Source organism: Leptonychotes weddellii, chromosome 15, assembly GCF_054177405.1.
Source record: "Leptonychotes weddellii isolate Sample4059 chromosome 15, ASM5417740v2, whole genome shotgun sequence".
NCBI classification, from domain to species: Eukaryota; Metazoa; Chordata; class Mammalia; order Carnivora; family Phocidae; genus Leptonychotes; species Leptonychotes weddellii.
In genome coordinates, this window is record NC_138383.1 from 11,331,526 (window position 1) to 11,346,614 (window position 15,089).

General features: G+C 39.1%; 1 protein-coding gene and 1 pseudogene across 2 annotated transcripts in view; one reads left to right on the plus strand and one right to left on the minus strand.

The window, feature by feature from the left end:
• The window catches only part of LOC102734228 (centrosomal protein of 112 kDa), a 115,655-nt gene that overhangs the window by 42,810 nt on the left and 57,756 nt on the right, over nucleotides 1-15,089 (minus strand). The window contains exon 9 of one of the 2 annotated variants that reach the window (XM_081804649.1): nucleotides 9,504-9,575. The exons of the other annotated variant lie outside the window; for it this stretch is intronic. Coding sequence (XP_081660775.1) covers nucleotides 9,504-9,575 — 72 coding nt within the window. The remainder of the gene's footprint in view (nucleotides 1-9,503; nucleotides 9,576-15,089) is intronic. 2 annotated transcript variants of the gene reach the window in all.
• Nucleotides 4,657-5,283, plus strand: LOC115939586 (large ribosomal subunit protein uL11 pseudogene; annotated as a pseudogene).

The window sequence follows — 15,089 nt, forward strand, 5'->3', positions numbered from 1 at the left end:
AAACTCTTACCTTGACACCACAAAATAGTTCTATATTTCTGCCATACTTGGGGGCATGATTCATGATAAATTATCAGGATGAGAATATAGAAACAATCTTATTAGTATAGTATATAAAGGCAATACAGGACACAAGATACAGATATATAGATATGCATAAATCTATGTGCATCCATATACATATACCATATGCATATGGAAAGACAGTAAACAGCCTTGCTTAATTTAACACAAAGACTGAAATTAAGACTAACTATAGCACTTCTAATTTGTTTGACAAAACCCCCCCCACCCCCCGCCTCCAGTAAGTCTGATTCCAAACAACATTTAAGTTTTCTTTAACTGGGCTCAGTATATACACTATCAATTTCAAACTGAAGAACCATGGAGGTCTACTTCAGGTTATAATGGAGTAACTAGTACCAAACTCACCTCCCATTGTTAACAAGCACAAAATGGGATGAAATATAGGAGGTGACCATTCCCAGGTATTAGGAAACAGGCAGTGTGATATTGTCATCCTCCTAAGCTGAGTCCCACTATCATTCTGGCTCTCTGCATGGGCACAACCACAGTCCACATAGAGCCCCAAAGCTCTACTGAACTGGGAAGGCAAAGGTCAGAGTTCAAGACAGTTGAAGAAGCTGGAATCCTAAGGAAAGGGCACTAGGGAAATGGGAACTGCCAGCAGGAGCCCCTGCCAATCCTTGAGAATGGGCTGGGATGTGTGTGCATCTGATGCACCAGGTGCATGCACTGGGTAAATAACAAAGCCTGGCTGCTATAAGGTAGAAAATACAAGAGAAAGCACAGATTATACAGTGCTGTGAGATATTGAAGGCCCAGCCCAGCAAACTGAAGACATCTTCCTAACAACTTGGGAATACCTGGGCATCTAGCTGAAACACCACAAAGGCCACATTTTAGGCTTATCCTAAACCTACACAATAAAAGCAAGCCTTTGTAAGATCTTCAGAAGAGACAGAGCTTGTAGATTAGATCCCACCATGTTGGAGGAGTTTGGGAAATATCTTTGGCTTTCCACATATTTTCCTTAATAGAATGTAAAGCCAAGTTTACACAGGTTAGAGGTAACTTACCAAATAACTGAACAGCCCATAAGAACAATAACAATAACAATAAAAATCACGATTCTATGGCAGAAAACCACAGAATCTAGAGGTCTCTAAAATGTATCATCCACAATGACAATGTCCTTTACACAGAAATTAATAAACACGGGAAAAAAATGTCTATAGGCAAGAACAAAAAAGTAAAAGGAGTTAATAAGGCCCAAGATGAACCTACTTGGCACGTAAGACTTTAAAGCAGTTAATAGAAATACTGCAGAGAACTAAAGGAAAATGTATTAAAAAAAATAAAAATTCATTTTAATGAGAGAACAGATAAGGAATCTCAGCAGCGTAATGGAATTGTAAAAAGAAACAAGTAGAAATTCCAGAAAAGAAAATTATAACAACTGAAAGGGAAAAAAATCTCTAGATAAGCTTAGCAATACATTTGAGATGGCAGAAGAAAGTGTCTGTAAATTCGATGACACATCAATAGAAATGATCTAACCCAATGACTTGAGAGGAAAAAAAAAAGATTAAAGAATTAATGAAAAGTGAACAAAACTTTAGGCAGCTGTGGAACAAAATCGAAGAGTCTAATATACCTAAAGAGGTGAGTGAGAAAAGGGAGAAAAAATATTTAAAGAAATAGTGGCAAAGAACTTCCCAAGTTTGAGAAAAAATAAATACTAACTTAGAGATCCAAGATGCTCAGTCAACTCTGAGATGTGATAAATACAAAGAAAACAACATCTAGGCGTATTACAGTCACACTGCTGAAAACCAAAGATAAAGAGAAAATTTTAAAAACAGCCAGAAGAAAAAAGACATTATCTACAGGGGAACAATAATAAGAATGACTGCTTGCTCCCCATGAGAAACAATAGAGGCCAGAGGACAAAAGAATAATATCTTAGAAGTGCGGAAAGGGAAAGAAAAAAAAATTTTTTTTTCAGATAAAAGAAAAACTGACAGAAGTTGTCACCAGTAGAACTGCACTACAAGAAATAATAAAAGATGTTCCTCAGGATGAAAGGAAATTATACCAGATACAAACTCAGATGCGAAAGAAAGAAGAGTCCCTGAAAGAGTAAATAAGTGGGTAAATACAAAAGAGGGGTTTTCTCTTCTCCTAATCTCCTCAAAAGACAACTATTTAATGCAAAATTAACAACACTGGAAGGTGGGGCTTAATGTACTTAATGTATGTAGAACCATGTCAACAATAGCACAGAGAATGGGGGCAGGCTTAAACTGAATTATACTATTTTTAAATTATTAGATTTGCGACGTGGGAAGAAGAGTGTGGGAAAGGTCCAGTGTGAGGTGGTTCAGTCCTGACACTACATAGACTCTGACAGGGGCAGGATGCACAGTTTTAGCCCTAGAACAACCAATAAAGAAAAATATCAAAGCATATATAGCTAAGAACTCAAGAGAAAAATTTAAATGAAATAATTTTTTAAATTAATAACTGAAAATAGGACAACAAAGGAGTGGGAAAAAAGAAGGTCCCAGTGGAAACAAGTAACAAGAAAGTACACTGAAAGCCAACTGGCCATATCAATAATTACATTTAAATGAACTAACCACTCTAATAAATGACACAGAGACTGTTAGACTACATTTTTAAAGAATGACCCCATTATATGCTGTCTACCACTGATCTGTTTTAAATATAAAGACATAAATAGGTTGAAAATTAAAGGGTACGAAAAGATATGCCACACAAACCAAGAAAAGGACTATGATACAAGATAGAGGGATATTTTATAGTGATAGAGGAATTCATCCTAGCAATATTAAGAAGATGTCCTAATTATGTATATATCAAATAACAAAGTTTCCATTTGTATGCAGAATAGAACAACATACTTTGTATCCAGAATGTAAAAAGTATCTAGAATATAAAATATAATTGTGTCCAGAATATAAAAAGAGCTCTTACAACATAATAATAAAATGGCAAAAAACCTTATTTCTTTTCAAATGTAATAGCATGAGGAGCGGCTGAGTGGCTCAGTCAGTTGAGTATCCAACTCCTGGTTATGGCTCAGGTCGTGATCTCAGGGTTGTGAGATGGAGCCCCATGTCCAGCTCCGTGCTCAGTGGGGAGTCTGCTTAGGACTCTCTCTCCCTCTCCCTCTGCCCCTTCCCCCTGGGCTTTCTCTCTCTAAAATAAATAAATCTTTTAAAAAATGTAATAGCATTAAACAAATACTTCACATAAAAAAATATATAAATGGGCCATAAGCATATGAAAAGATCATTAGCCATCAGAAAATGCAAATTAGAACCACGACGTCAAGGCAGAAAAAGACATGGAGGAAACTTTAATGCACATTGCTAATTAGAAGAAGTCCTTCTGAAAGGCCACCTCATCTGATCTATGGCCATACCACCCTGAATGTGCTGATCTCATTTGAAAGGACAACTATCTGACATTCTGGAAAAGGTAAAATTAAAGAGATAGTAAAAAGATCAGTGGTACCAGAGGTTCAGGGGAGGGAGGGAGAGAAGAAGAGATGGAGAAGAGGAGATTTTTAGGGCATACTATTCTGTATGATACTATAACGGTGGATATGTGACATTATATATTTGTCAAAACCCACAGAACTATATATATAACCCAAAGAATAGATATTAAAGTAAATCATGGACTTTAGTTAATAATAATCTATCAGAACTGGTTCATCAATTCTAACTACTGTACCATACTGATGCAATATGGTAATAACAGGGGAAACTGGGTGGGAAGGGAGGTAATTTAGGAATTCCCTATACTTTCTGCTAAGTTTTTCTAACCTAAAACTGCTCTAAAAAAAATAAAGTCTATTATTATTTTTTAAACTACAATGAGATACAATTTCAATGGCTAAAATAATTCTTTTTTTAATGGCAATTGGTATCAGTTTATTTCAAGACAGTTCTCATTCTGGAATTTTAGTTCATCTAACTTTTGTTGCTTCCACATACCATACACAGATGTCTTTAAAAGTATGACTTTTTCATATTTACCCAAGCTTATAAAACAAATACATATCTTTATGTTGTTAGATTATTTATTGTTAGTTATTTCCTATAGGACTCTTAACCTGTAAAAGGGTATTGGAAATTCTTATTCAGAAAGTTTAATTAAGTTGGCATTGTATATCAACAGATCTTTTTTTTTTAAGTTTTTATTTAAATTCTAGTTAGTTAACATACAGTGTAATACTGGTTTTAGGAGTAGAATTTAGTGATTCATCACTTACACACAACACCCAGTGCTCATCATAACAAGTGCTCTCCTAATCTCCATCACCAATTTAGCCCATCCCCCAGCCACCTCCCCTCTAACAACCGTTTGTTCTCTGTCGTTAAGAGTTTATGGTTTGCCTCCCTTTCTTTTTTTTATCCTTCCCCTATGTTCATCTGCTCTGTTTCTTAAATTCTACATATGAGTGAAATCATATGATATTTGTTTTTCTTTGACCGACTTATTTCGCTTAGCATAATACACTCTAGCTCCATCCGTGTTGTTGCAAATGGCAAGATTTCATTCTTTGTGATGGCTGAGTAATATTCCATTGTGTGGCTTTTGGCTTTTGGCTCGGGGAGGCAAAGGTGCAACTTTCTTCAGTCATCCCGAATCCGGGTTCATCCGACGCCAGCCACCTCCACCATGGCGCCTAAGTTCAACCCCAACGAGATCAAAGTCGTGTACCTGAGGTGCACCGGTGGCGAAGTCGGTGCCACGTCTGCCCTGGCCCCGAAGATCAGCCCGCTGGGTCTGTCTCCAAAAAAGGACGGTGATGACATCGCCAAGGCAACCGGTGACTGGAAGGGTCTAAGGATTACAGTGAAACTGACCATTCAGAACAGACAGGTCCAGATTGAAGTGGTAGCTTCTGCCTCTGCCCTGATTATCAAAGCCCTCAAGGAACCAGCAAGAGACAGAAAGAAGCAGAAAAACATTAAGCACAGTGGAAATACCACTTTTGATGAGATTGTCAATATTGCCCAACAGATGTGACACCGATCTTTAGCCAGAGAACTCTCTGGAACCATTAAAGAAATCCTGGGGACTGCCCAGTCTGTGGGCTGCAATGTTGATGGCCGCCACCCTCATGACATCATAGATGACATCAACAGGGGTGCAGTGGAGTGCCCAGCTAGTTAACTACAAAGGAAAATGTTTCGATAAAGGATCATTTGACAAGCAAAAAAAAAAAAATTCCATTGTGTGTGTGTGCGTGTGTGTGTGTGTATCACATCGTCTTTATCCATTCATCAGTGGATGGACAATTTCCATATTGTTGATAATGCTGCTATAAACATCAGGGTACATGTGCCCCTTCGAATCAGTACTTTTGTATCCTTTGGGTAATTATTTGGTAGTGCAATTGCTGGGTTGTAGGATAGTTCTATTTTTACCTTTTTGAGGAACCTCCATACTGTTTTCTGGAGTGGCTGCACCAGTTTGCATTCCCACTAACAGTGTGAAAGGGTTCCATTTTCTCCGAATCCTCGACAACATCTGTTGTTTCCCGTGTTGTTAATTTTAGCCATTCTGAGAGGTGTGTGGTGGTATCTCACTGTGGTTTTGATTTGCATTCCCCTGATGATGAGTGATGTTGAGCATCTTTTCATATGTCTGTTAGCCATCTGTGTGTCTTCTTTGGAAAAATGTCTATTCATATTTTCTGCCCATGTCTTAACTGGATTATTTGTTTTTTGCTTTTTGTTTGTTTGTTTTTTGTGTTTTGGGGTTGGGGGGGTGTTAGTTTTGATAAATTCTTTACATTTTGGACACTAACCCTTTATCAGATATGTCATTTGCAAATATCTTCTCCCATTCCATAGGTTACCTTTTAGTTTTGTTGGTTGTTTCCTTTGTTGTGCAGAAGCTTTTTATCTTGATGAAGTCCCAATAGTTCATTTTTGTTTTTGTTTCCCTCACCTCCAGAGACCTGTCTAGTAAGAAGTTGCTATGGCCGAGGTCAAAGAGGCTGAAGCCTGGGGTGCCTGGGTGGCTGAGTCAGTTAAGTGTCCAACTCTTGATCTCAGCCCAGGCCTTGATCTCAGGGCCGTGAATTCAAGCCCCACCATGGGCTCTACGCTGGATGTAGAGCCTACTTGAAAAAAAAAAAAAAGTTGATGCCTATGTTCTTCTCTAGGGTTTTGATGGTTTCCTGTCTCACATTTAGGTCTTTTATCCATTTTGAATTTATTTTTGTGTATGGTATAAGAAAGCAGTCCAGTTTCATTCTTCTGCATGTGGCTATCCAGCTTTCCCAAAACCATTTGTTGAAGAGACTTTCTCCCATTTGATATTCTTTCCTGCTTTGTCAAAGATTAGTTGGCCATATAGTTGCGGGTCTATTTCTGGGTTTTCTATTCTGTCCCACTGATCTGTGTGTCTGTTTTTCTGCCAGCACCATACTGTCTTGATAACTACAGCTTTGCAATACTAATATAGCTTGAAGTCTGGAATTGTGATGCCTCCAGCTTTGCTCTTCCTTTTCAAGATCGCTTTGGCTATTCAGGGTCTTTTGTGGTTCCACACAAATTTTAGGACTGTTTGTTCTAGCTCTGTGAAAAATGCTGTTGGTGTTTTGACAGGGGTTACATTAAATGTGAAGACTGCTTTGAGTAGCATAGACATTTTAACAATATTTGTTCTTCCAATCCATGAGCATGGGGTGTTTTTCCATTTCTTTGTGTCCTCTTCAATTTCTTTCATGAGTATTCTATAGGTTTCAGAGTACAGATCTTTTGCCTCTTTGGATTTGTAATAAACCTAACTCTTCTATAAATGTTTGGTAAAGGTGCGCCTGGGTAGCTCAGTTAAGTGTCTGCCTTCGGCTCAGGTTATGATCCCAGGGTCCTGGGACTGAGCCTCGTGTCGGGCTCCCTGCTCAGCAGGCAGTCTGCTTCTCCCTCTCCCTCTGCCCACCCTCCCCACTTGTGCTTGCGTGCTCTCTCTCTCAAATAAATTTTTTTTAAAATCTAAAAAAAAAAATGTTTGGTAGAATTCCCCCAGGAAGCCATCTGGCCTTGGACTTCTGTTTGTTGGGAGATTTTTGATTACTGATTCAATTTCTTTGCGGTTTATAGGTCTGTTCAAATTAAAATAATTTTTTAACTGACAATATAAAGTGTTGGTGAGGATATGGAACAACTTGAACTCTCATACACTGCTGATAGGAGTAGAAAATTGTACAACAACTTGGAATGCAGTTTAGCAGTTTTATCCAAGAGAACTTAAAAACATAAGTCAACCAAAAATTTATACATTAATTTTCATGGTAGCCTCATTCATAACAGCCAAAACTGAGAACAAACCAAATGGTGATTAACAGATCAATGGATAAACAAATGATGGTATATTCATGCAATAGAACTACTGCCCAGCATCATAAGAGATGATCACACCACATACCGCTAGCCCAAGAAAAGAGCAAAATTCAAAATCTTAAGCATGATTTCTACTGAATGTGTATTGCTTTAGCACCATCATAAAGTCAAAAAAGTGTTAAGTCAAACCACCGTAAGTCGGGGACCATCTGTAGTATCAATTTCAGTAGCAGCAGCAGCAGCAAGAAGTGAAAAGAAAACGTTGCAGAAACAGAAAAACAATAAATACTTGACTGATTACGTTCAACTTGCAAAGCTCTGTTCCTAACAGTTTACATGCATTGTTTCATTAGTTCACGTAATCCTCATAATGGCATCTGCAAGTGGGTACTTTCACCAGCTCCCTTTTACAAACAGTGAAACTAAAGCACAAAGAGGTACCTGCTCAATGTCACCCAGCCACAGAAGTATAAAGCCTGGATTCATACTCAGCAGTCTGGGTCCAGCTAATGAATGCAAGCTAAATAAAGCTGAGTAGCTTTTCAAATATGAGAGTTAGGGGCATCTGGGCGGTTCAGTCAGTTAAGCGTCCGACTCTTGGTTTTGGCTCAGCTCATGATCTCAGGGTCCTGAGATCAAGCCCCGAATCTGGCTCTGCCCTGAGAGTGGGCCTGTGTGAGATTCTCTCCCTCCTCAAGCAAGGAAAAGAAGATGCTTTCTAAATAAACAGTCTTATGGTTTTAATGAGAAATGCCTGCTTGGGACAGAAAACCTGGCACAACTAGGGAAGAGAGGAGCGACCGGCACATAACCCATAAGTCACTGACACTATAAAACTTGCTATGATTCAACTTCTGTTCCCTAAAGACTTCTCTTAATTTTTTAAGATTAAGAACTCCTACTTTTTTTAGATTATTTAGTACTTTACACAAATTTTCCTCAGTGATATTTAATAGATTAATTAAATTAATATTTAATTTTTTAAAAATCCCAATTAAAGGTTATCAGCAGAAACTGCTCTTTAAATATCTGCACTTGCGCCACAAAATATCATTTTTCTTTTTCCCTTCTTTTTAACAATGACCTTTTCATTGTGCGTATATCCCACGTTCTGTACTTCCACTTCCTCCCCTCCTTTCAGAATTTGCCTTCATTAAAACTGCAATCTCAAAGGTCACAATGTGACATAATTGTCATTCTTCCTCCAAAAGCCCTTTGATCACCAAATCTAAGGGCAAATTCCATGCTTTTGTCTTCAGCGATTTGCACGAGGATCATCTGTTTTCCTCAGCTTCTGTGACTCTGCTGTTCTGGTTCTCCTCTTGCTCTGGAGAGGGTTTCTCTGTCTCCTCCACATCATCCCATTCTTCCAGCCAGCCCTGAGGTTGCCTTCACTATGGGTAAACACTTGCCTTTGGTGATTTTATCTGGATTTAGCTCTAATCTCCCACACAGGTGAATCACAATTGTCCATCTCCAGGACTCAGATCTTTCCTAGTTTCCACCACCTCCTAGCCAGCTCCTGTTGGTCATTGCTCTAGGACAATTCAACACTCGATACAAAATAATAGCCACTACATATAAATAAGTCCCTTATCTTTACTCCTCCTTGTCCCTGACCCTCAACATCCCCCGAGTCACCACATTCAAGGCCAGCACACTGCCTTGTTTCAGCCCTGCTGTTATGACCCTACAGAGTTCCTCATGCACCCACACCTCCGAGGTCAGAAAGCCTCTTCACTAGAGACTCCTCACGCCCATCTCCCACCCCACTAGGCCATCTGAGACACCACTGCCCATTCACTTTCCTAAAGCACAGTTGTGAAATGGGCATTCTCTGGTCAAAACTTCAGTAGCTCCCTGGGCCTTGGCTTGGCAGCAACATACATGGGTGACTTTAACACACCCCCTTCTTTTCTTTTCCCTGTACCACCAGCCAAGTGGTCTATGAGCTCCAGCTAAACACACACTTTGGCTTCCTGCTTCCATGTCTTCTCTGCCTCTTCACATCTCATGGCTCAAATGTCATTCCCTCCATGAAGTCTTCCTCAAGCTTCCCAGAAAACAGCAACTTCTCCTTCCTCAGTATACCTTGTAACACTTTATATTCAACATTGCCCCGCAGTTGGTTTGCACAGTACTTTCTTTCCTTCTTTCCTGGACCTGAAATACAAGTTTTAGGGGATTTTCTCATCATGTTTGCTGAAAAAAATAATTAAACTTTGTAGTCACATTTGTCTTTTCTGTGTACTATACTTATGTACACATATAAGTACACAGGTACGTATATGTTAAAATTAAGTTTTAAAATTTAGACAAATGAATAACTGAGCCTAAATTACAGAACTTTTGATGTCAGACTAAGAAGACGGAGCCATTAAGGAGACTGGGCAGAGAAGGCTTGCTGAAGGCAATGCATAAGAAATGCAAGTACTTTTACCCCATTTCTAAAATCAGCCATTGTTCAACGTGTTTTCATCTGTCGATTCTCTGATGTAAAACAGGTTAAGTTGGGAAACGACATACCTGTCTAGGCCATCTGCCCCCTCAAAAATATCTTACGGAAAGAATCAGTTGGGGTAAGTGGAAAGAGAAGAGCTTTACCTCCTCTGACAGAGGCAGAGTCATAATAGGACCAGAAGAGCCACTCAATTACTTGAACCACCACCTCAGGGCTAAACCACCCACTTCTAGAAAAAGAAGCATACTGCCAGCAAGAGACTGAGAGGATGCCACAGGAATAGGAGGCGTGTGTGACAAGACATTCCGACAACTTACTGCCAAAGTAAAGGAACTGAAAATGGATAGCTTCCCTCTCTAGAGGACATGCCCCCAAGCTGTTTTTAAGAGAATTTCTAAAATTTGTACTTAGACCTTAAGAAATTTTATTTAGAAAGTCCATTTGGCTTCATTTTCTGTGAAGTATGTGCTTCAAAGAATAGCTCTGAGGTTGGACACTAACCAAGTGAATACAACTGATGAAGGTGCTCTCTTAGGATTACATTATTTCCTTGAGTTTAAAAATAGCCCCCTTACGGCATAACTAATTACATTTTAGGACAATTACCATTGTCATTTTATTCAACTGAATACTCACGAAAATTTAATTAAGGGTTGTTTTTTTTTTTTAAAAAAGGAATACTTACCAGTCTATTCACTCTGGTATTCAACATTCACTCTTACAGAAGAGCAAATTTCTTATTCAGAATGGTACTTTTTATGATTAGCAGTTTTGCAGGTGCAAACTTTAACATTTGATACTGAAATCAGTTCAATACCAAAATAAAACAGCATAATAACTATTAATGAATTTGTAAGGGAAAAAAATGTATTAAAGTTATTTAAACAGGCATCATCTATATATTTTAAAATACCAATGAACTCCTTTTAAGGTCATTTCAAAGCTTTAATGTTGATCAACCACCTCAATCGTATCAAAAGGAATAAAACACGCAAAAAGAGCAAGATTTATTCTGATGCAGAGAATAACTCAACAAACTACAAGTTTTCCATAAAGTAGAAAATGTCATACTTCTGAAATATTGTTTGCCTTTACTTGTTGTACCTACATAGTAAGTCAACTGTAAGGCAGAAAAGCTCAAAAACATTGCTGATGTCAACCATCTGCATTGCCCAGCAATTTCCGAAGCCACACAACCACGTGCTGTATCTGCTTACGACCACTTTCTACATCTCAACAATCACCACAGCAAACTGCAGAAGAAGTGGTTTCTAAAATAATAATCACTGTACCTACTCAGATACCTAATTGTTACAATCATTTTTTAGAGAATTCTGTTAGTTACCAGTCAGGGGATATTATCATGTGTTGATAATTAAGATTCTTCTTCCTGATTAACATCTCCAGTGTACCCTATTCTCAAAATGTTCATTTGTAATATTTCATAATGCCAATTGTTACTCATTATGCTTATTTCTAAACATAGCACAAAGAACAATGCATCTATCTCTCTTGCTACCTTATCCGTGGGGCTTAGAGATGGAATTCTCCTGAACAATAATTTCTAGTCTCCTCAAAACTCATTACATTCAGGGAAGAAGTGGTATTTAAACATACACAGTGCATGCCAGTATTTTTTTTCTAATTTTTAAATTTTGTTATACATCATATACAAACATAATTTACATGCAACACAAACATAATCATAATCCTACTCTATGCTGAGTTTTTGTTTATTTTGCTTAGCTTCTCTGCGCTCCTTGGTGTTCATTATTTATTTGAACCTCTCCCTGTTCTCCCTCTCCTCCCCATGTCCTTCTATATTAACACCTGCATGGGGGATTCCTTACTAACAACCCAGCATATTTGCATATCTCCTGCCATGTTCACAGAATCATATACAAATACACACAAGCTAAAATGCATACACCAGTATGGGGGTTTGCAGCACAGACTGCCAGTGTCCTCAGATATCTATCTTCCTTTTCTTCCTTTGAGGCCCCCCACCATCACCACCAAATTTGGGCTGGGTTGTATCCCTGGAGGCTGCATGTGACCATGTGACTAGCTACAGTCAAGGAGGGTACTGAGATAGAAATGCTGCAGGCAACTTTGACTGGATATTTTTAAAAACAAAGTGGCTTTCTTTTCATGCTCTCGTTCTTTCTGAAGGATGACTCTTAAAAGATAAGGTACCAGTAAGCAACCACCACCTCAGACTCAGAGGCTGAAGTCACACACTGAAGACGGCAGCCCCCGGAGCCTGGGGCCCCGATGATGTCACAGAGCAGAACACCTTCTACACACCCTGGGCTGTTAAATGTGAGCTAAAACAAATTCCCTATACCTTCAGCAACACATATTTTTTTATTATGAATGTTTTACACACATAAATATGTTTTTTCTGCATCTCGTTTTTCTCTCTGAACAATATCTCATGGAAATCCCTCCTAAAACACCTGCTGTAGTTTTTATTCATTCCTTTAAATTGTTACCACCTATTCCTTAATGAAAACAAAATTTGTTCCCTTAATGCATATTCATCTTATTTTCAATATTTTTCTAATGCAAACACCACCACAAAATAATTCTCGTCCATGTGTCCTACACACCAGAGCTTGGGTTGCTATAGGATAGATTCTCAGAAGATAAGCGGATGAGTCAATGGTGGATACATCTTACTAGATCTTGCCCTCTGGTAAAGGTAAATTCAGGTGCTTACAGGGCAGAATAAATGTCTCCTCCCCTGTGGCAAAAAAATAATAATAAAAATAAAATAAAATAAAATAAAATAAAGGTAAATTTATATTTCCCCCAAAAGAGTGGTTACCTCTTTACTACTTTGACTTGCATTCCCCTGAAAACTACTGTCTTAGCCCCTTTTCACACATTCTGAGTCTATATGACTCTGTTCTGGAAAATGTCCCGTCACAATTTTGATCCACATTTCTCTCTGCTGGTCAGTAGGACCCCCTGATGTGCTATACACATTAACACACAGTCTGTCCCAAATATTCTCCCCCAAATCCATTATATCTCTACTGATCTTGTTTGTTGTAATTTTTACTATACAAAGTCTTTTATTTCACTTGAATCAAATACTGCTATCATTTATTTTATGTGTTCTGGGTTTGGAAAGCTTTTTAGGTTAGAAAGATCTTCTGATTCCTAGAGTTCTGTTTTGCTTTGTTTGCAAGATTTCTGTTGTTTTGAGGCTTTTTGTTTGGGCATTTACAGATTGTTCAGCATATCCAGAATTTGTTTTTGTTTCTTTTTGTTTTTAGAGGACAAGGATAAAATTTTATTTTCTTCCAGGTAAATGAAAGATTGTACCAGCATCATTTATTAACTAAAATTTTCTTTTCTCAGTGTACTGATAATGAATTTTGTTATTAAATTTTTATTTTTACTGGGATTTAATTTTTTTCTCTTCCGGTTTTGGTGTCAGGGTCTATCTCATAAAATGAACTGAGAAGTATTCCCTCCTCCTCTACATCTCAAAGAATCTGTATAATACTGGAATTCATTCTTTCTTAAATGCTTCCTTACATAAATATGTAGTTGGAAAGGGAAAAAGTGTCTTAGTACCCTTTTCAGATAATTGTGGATAGTCTCTTAAGTAAGCCAACACTCGCAAGTACTAGATTTTTAAAGTTACTTGCACTGTGGAATCTGAAACATTTCATGGTCTGTCACAGTAAGTTCTGTTATTCTACCTTGAACTTGGAGCGGACTTTCTACCCATGTGTGATCTTATGACAGCATGCATTACTCATTTGGAAAACATCAGTTCAATGAGTTATGTAGATTTCCAAATATCGAAAAATTCATAGTACAATACCAAAGCTTCACAATGGTTAATATCACCACCAATCTCACCAGAAAAGTCTTAGTAAAAGTCTTCGTATTAGAAAACTCTCAAGCTCACAGTGACTGAGAGTCTCCAAAATTCTAATATTGTCATTAGCAACAAATATCGGTTGTTTTACTTGAAATGACAGGCTCATCTTGTTCATTTTTCAGAGAATGTCTGCCAAATATCCAAGTCTGAATAACCACTGTTCGTCAGTCATTGTTTCAAATAAAAACGGTCTTCCACAAAAACAGCAGCAGCAGTTCCTCACACAGAGAATCATGCAACCATGTCTCCTCTAGGCAGCCTTCACCCCTCAGTATGGAACGTTAAGTTCTCTTGAAATCCCTTCACTCAGGTATCAAAAAGAATGCATTATGATTTAATAAAATTAAGAGTTTCACGGCTTGTTTCATCAAAAACATTCTTAAGTAAAATGGTTCATTTTTGTCCCGTGACCACATGGCATGGAAGAATATAATAACCCCAAGTACAATGTGGGCCACTGCCTTGATTTGGGCTAAGATACAGGTTTACCTGGCATTGCATCTGCACCATCATGAACACAGTAAAAAGATAAATCACATTTAGGGGGGTGGAGCAAGATGGCGGAGGAGTAGGAGACCTGGATTTCGTCTGGTCTCAGGAATTCAGCTGGAAAGGGATCAAACCCTTCTGAACACCTAGAAACTCAACAGGAGATCGAAGAAAGAAATAGCAACAACTCTCTGAACAGAAAAGCAACCACGTTCTGGAAGGTAGGACGTGCGGAGAAGTGAATGGGAGGCGATATTCGAGAGGATAGATGGCGGGGGAGGGGGTCTCCATTGGTCACTTCTGACAAGTGATAGAGCCGCGGAGCACAAAATTGGAACTTTTAAATGTGGGCTCCGCTGAGGGACGTCGCTCCAGTGGCTAAGCAGGGGGTGGAGCCCTCGCGGGACAGTGTGGTCTCAGGACCCTCAGGGTCACAGAAAGACCAGGGGTGCTTGAGTGTGGCAGATCTCCCAGGTATGGGAGCCGGGAAGCGGCTGCAGAGACAGAGCCGAGGCGCGGGCTCTCAGCTGGGGGTTGTCATAAACCGTGATCCACGGCACAGTCGGGCCACTGCTCCTCCAGCAGGGACCCAACAAGCGGCAGATCCGGGGAGACTCACCTTCCTCCCCCGGGAGGAGCGGCGCGGGAGCGCACCGCAGGGATCTGCTGGGTTTGGAGACTTCACACAGGGTCGTGTGCCAGAGATAGAAATGCTCGGTCACAGGCCGGGGGGAGCACGGAGTGTGGCTGGAGACCGGAGAGATGGGAGTGACTGACTACTTTTCTCTAGGGGCGCACTGAGGCGCGGGGCCCCGAGTTCTCGGGT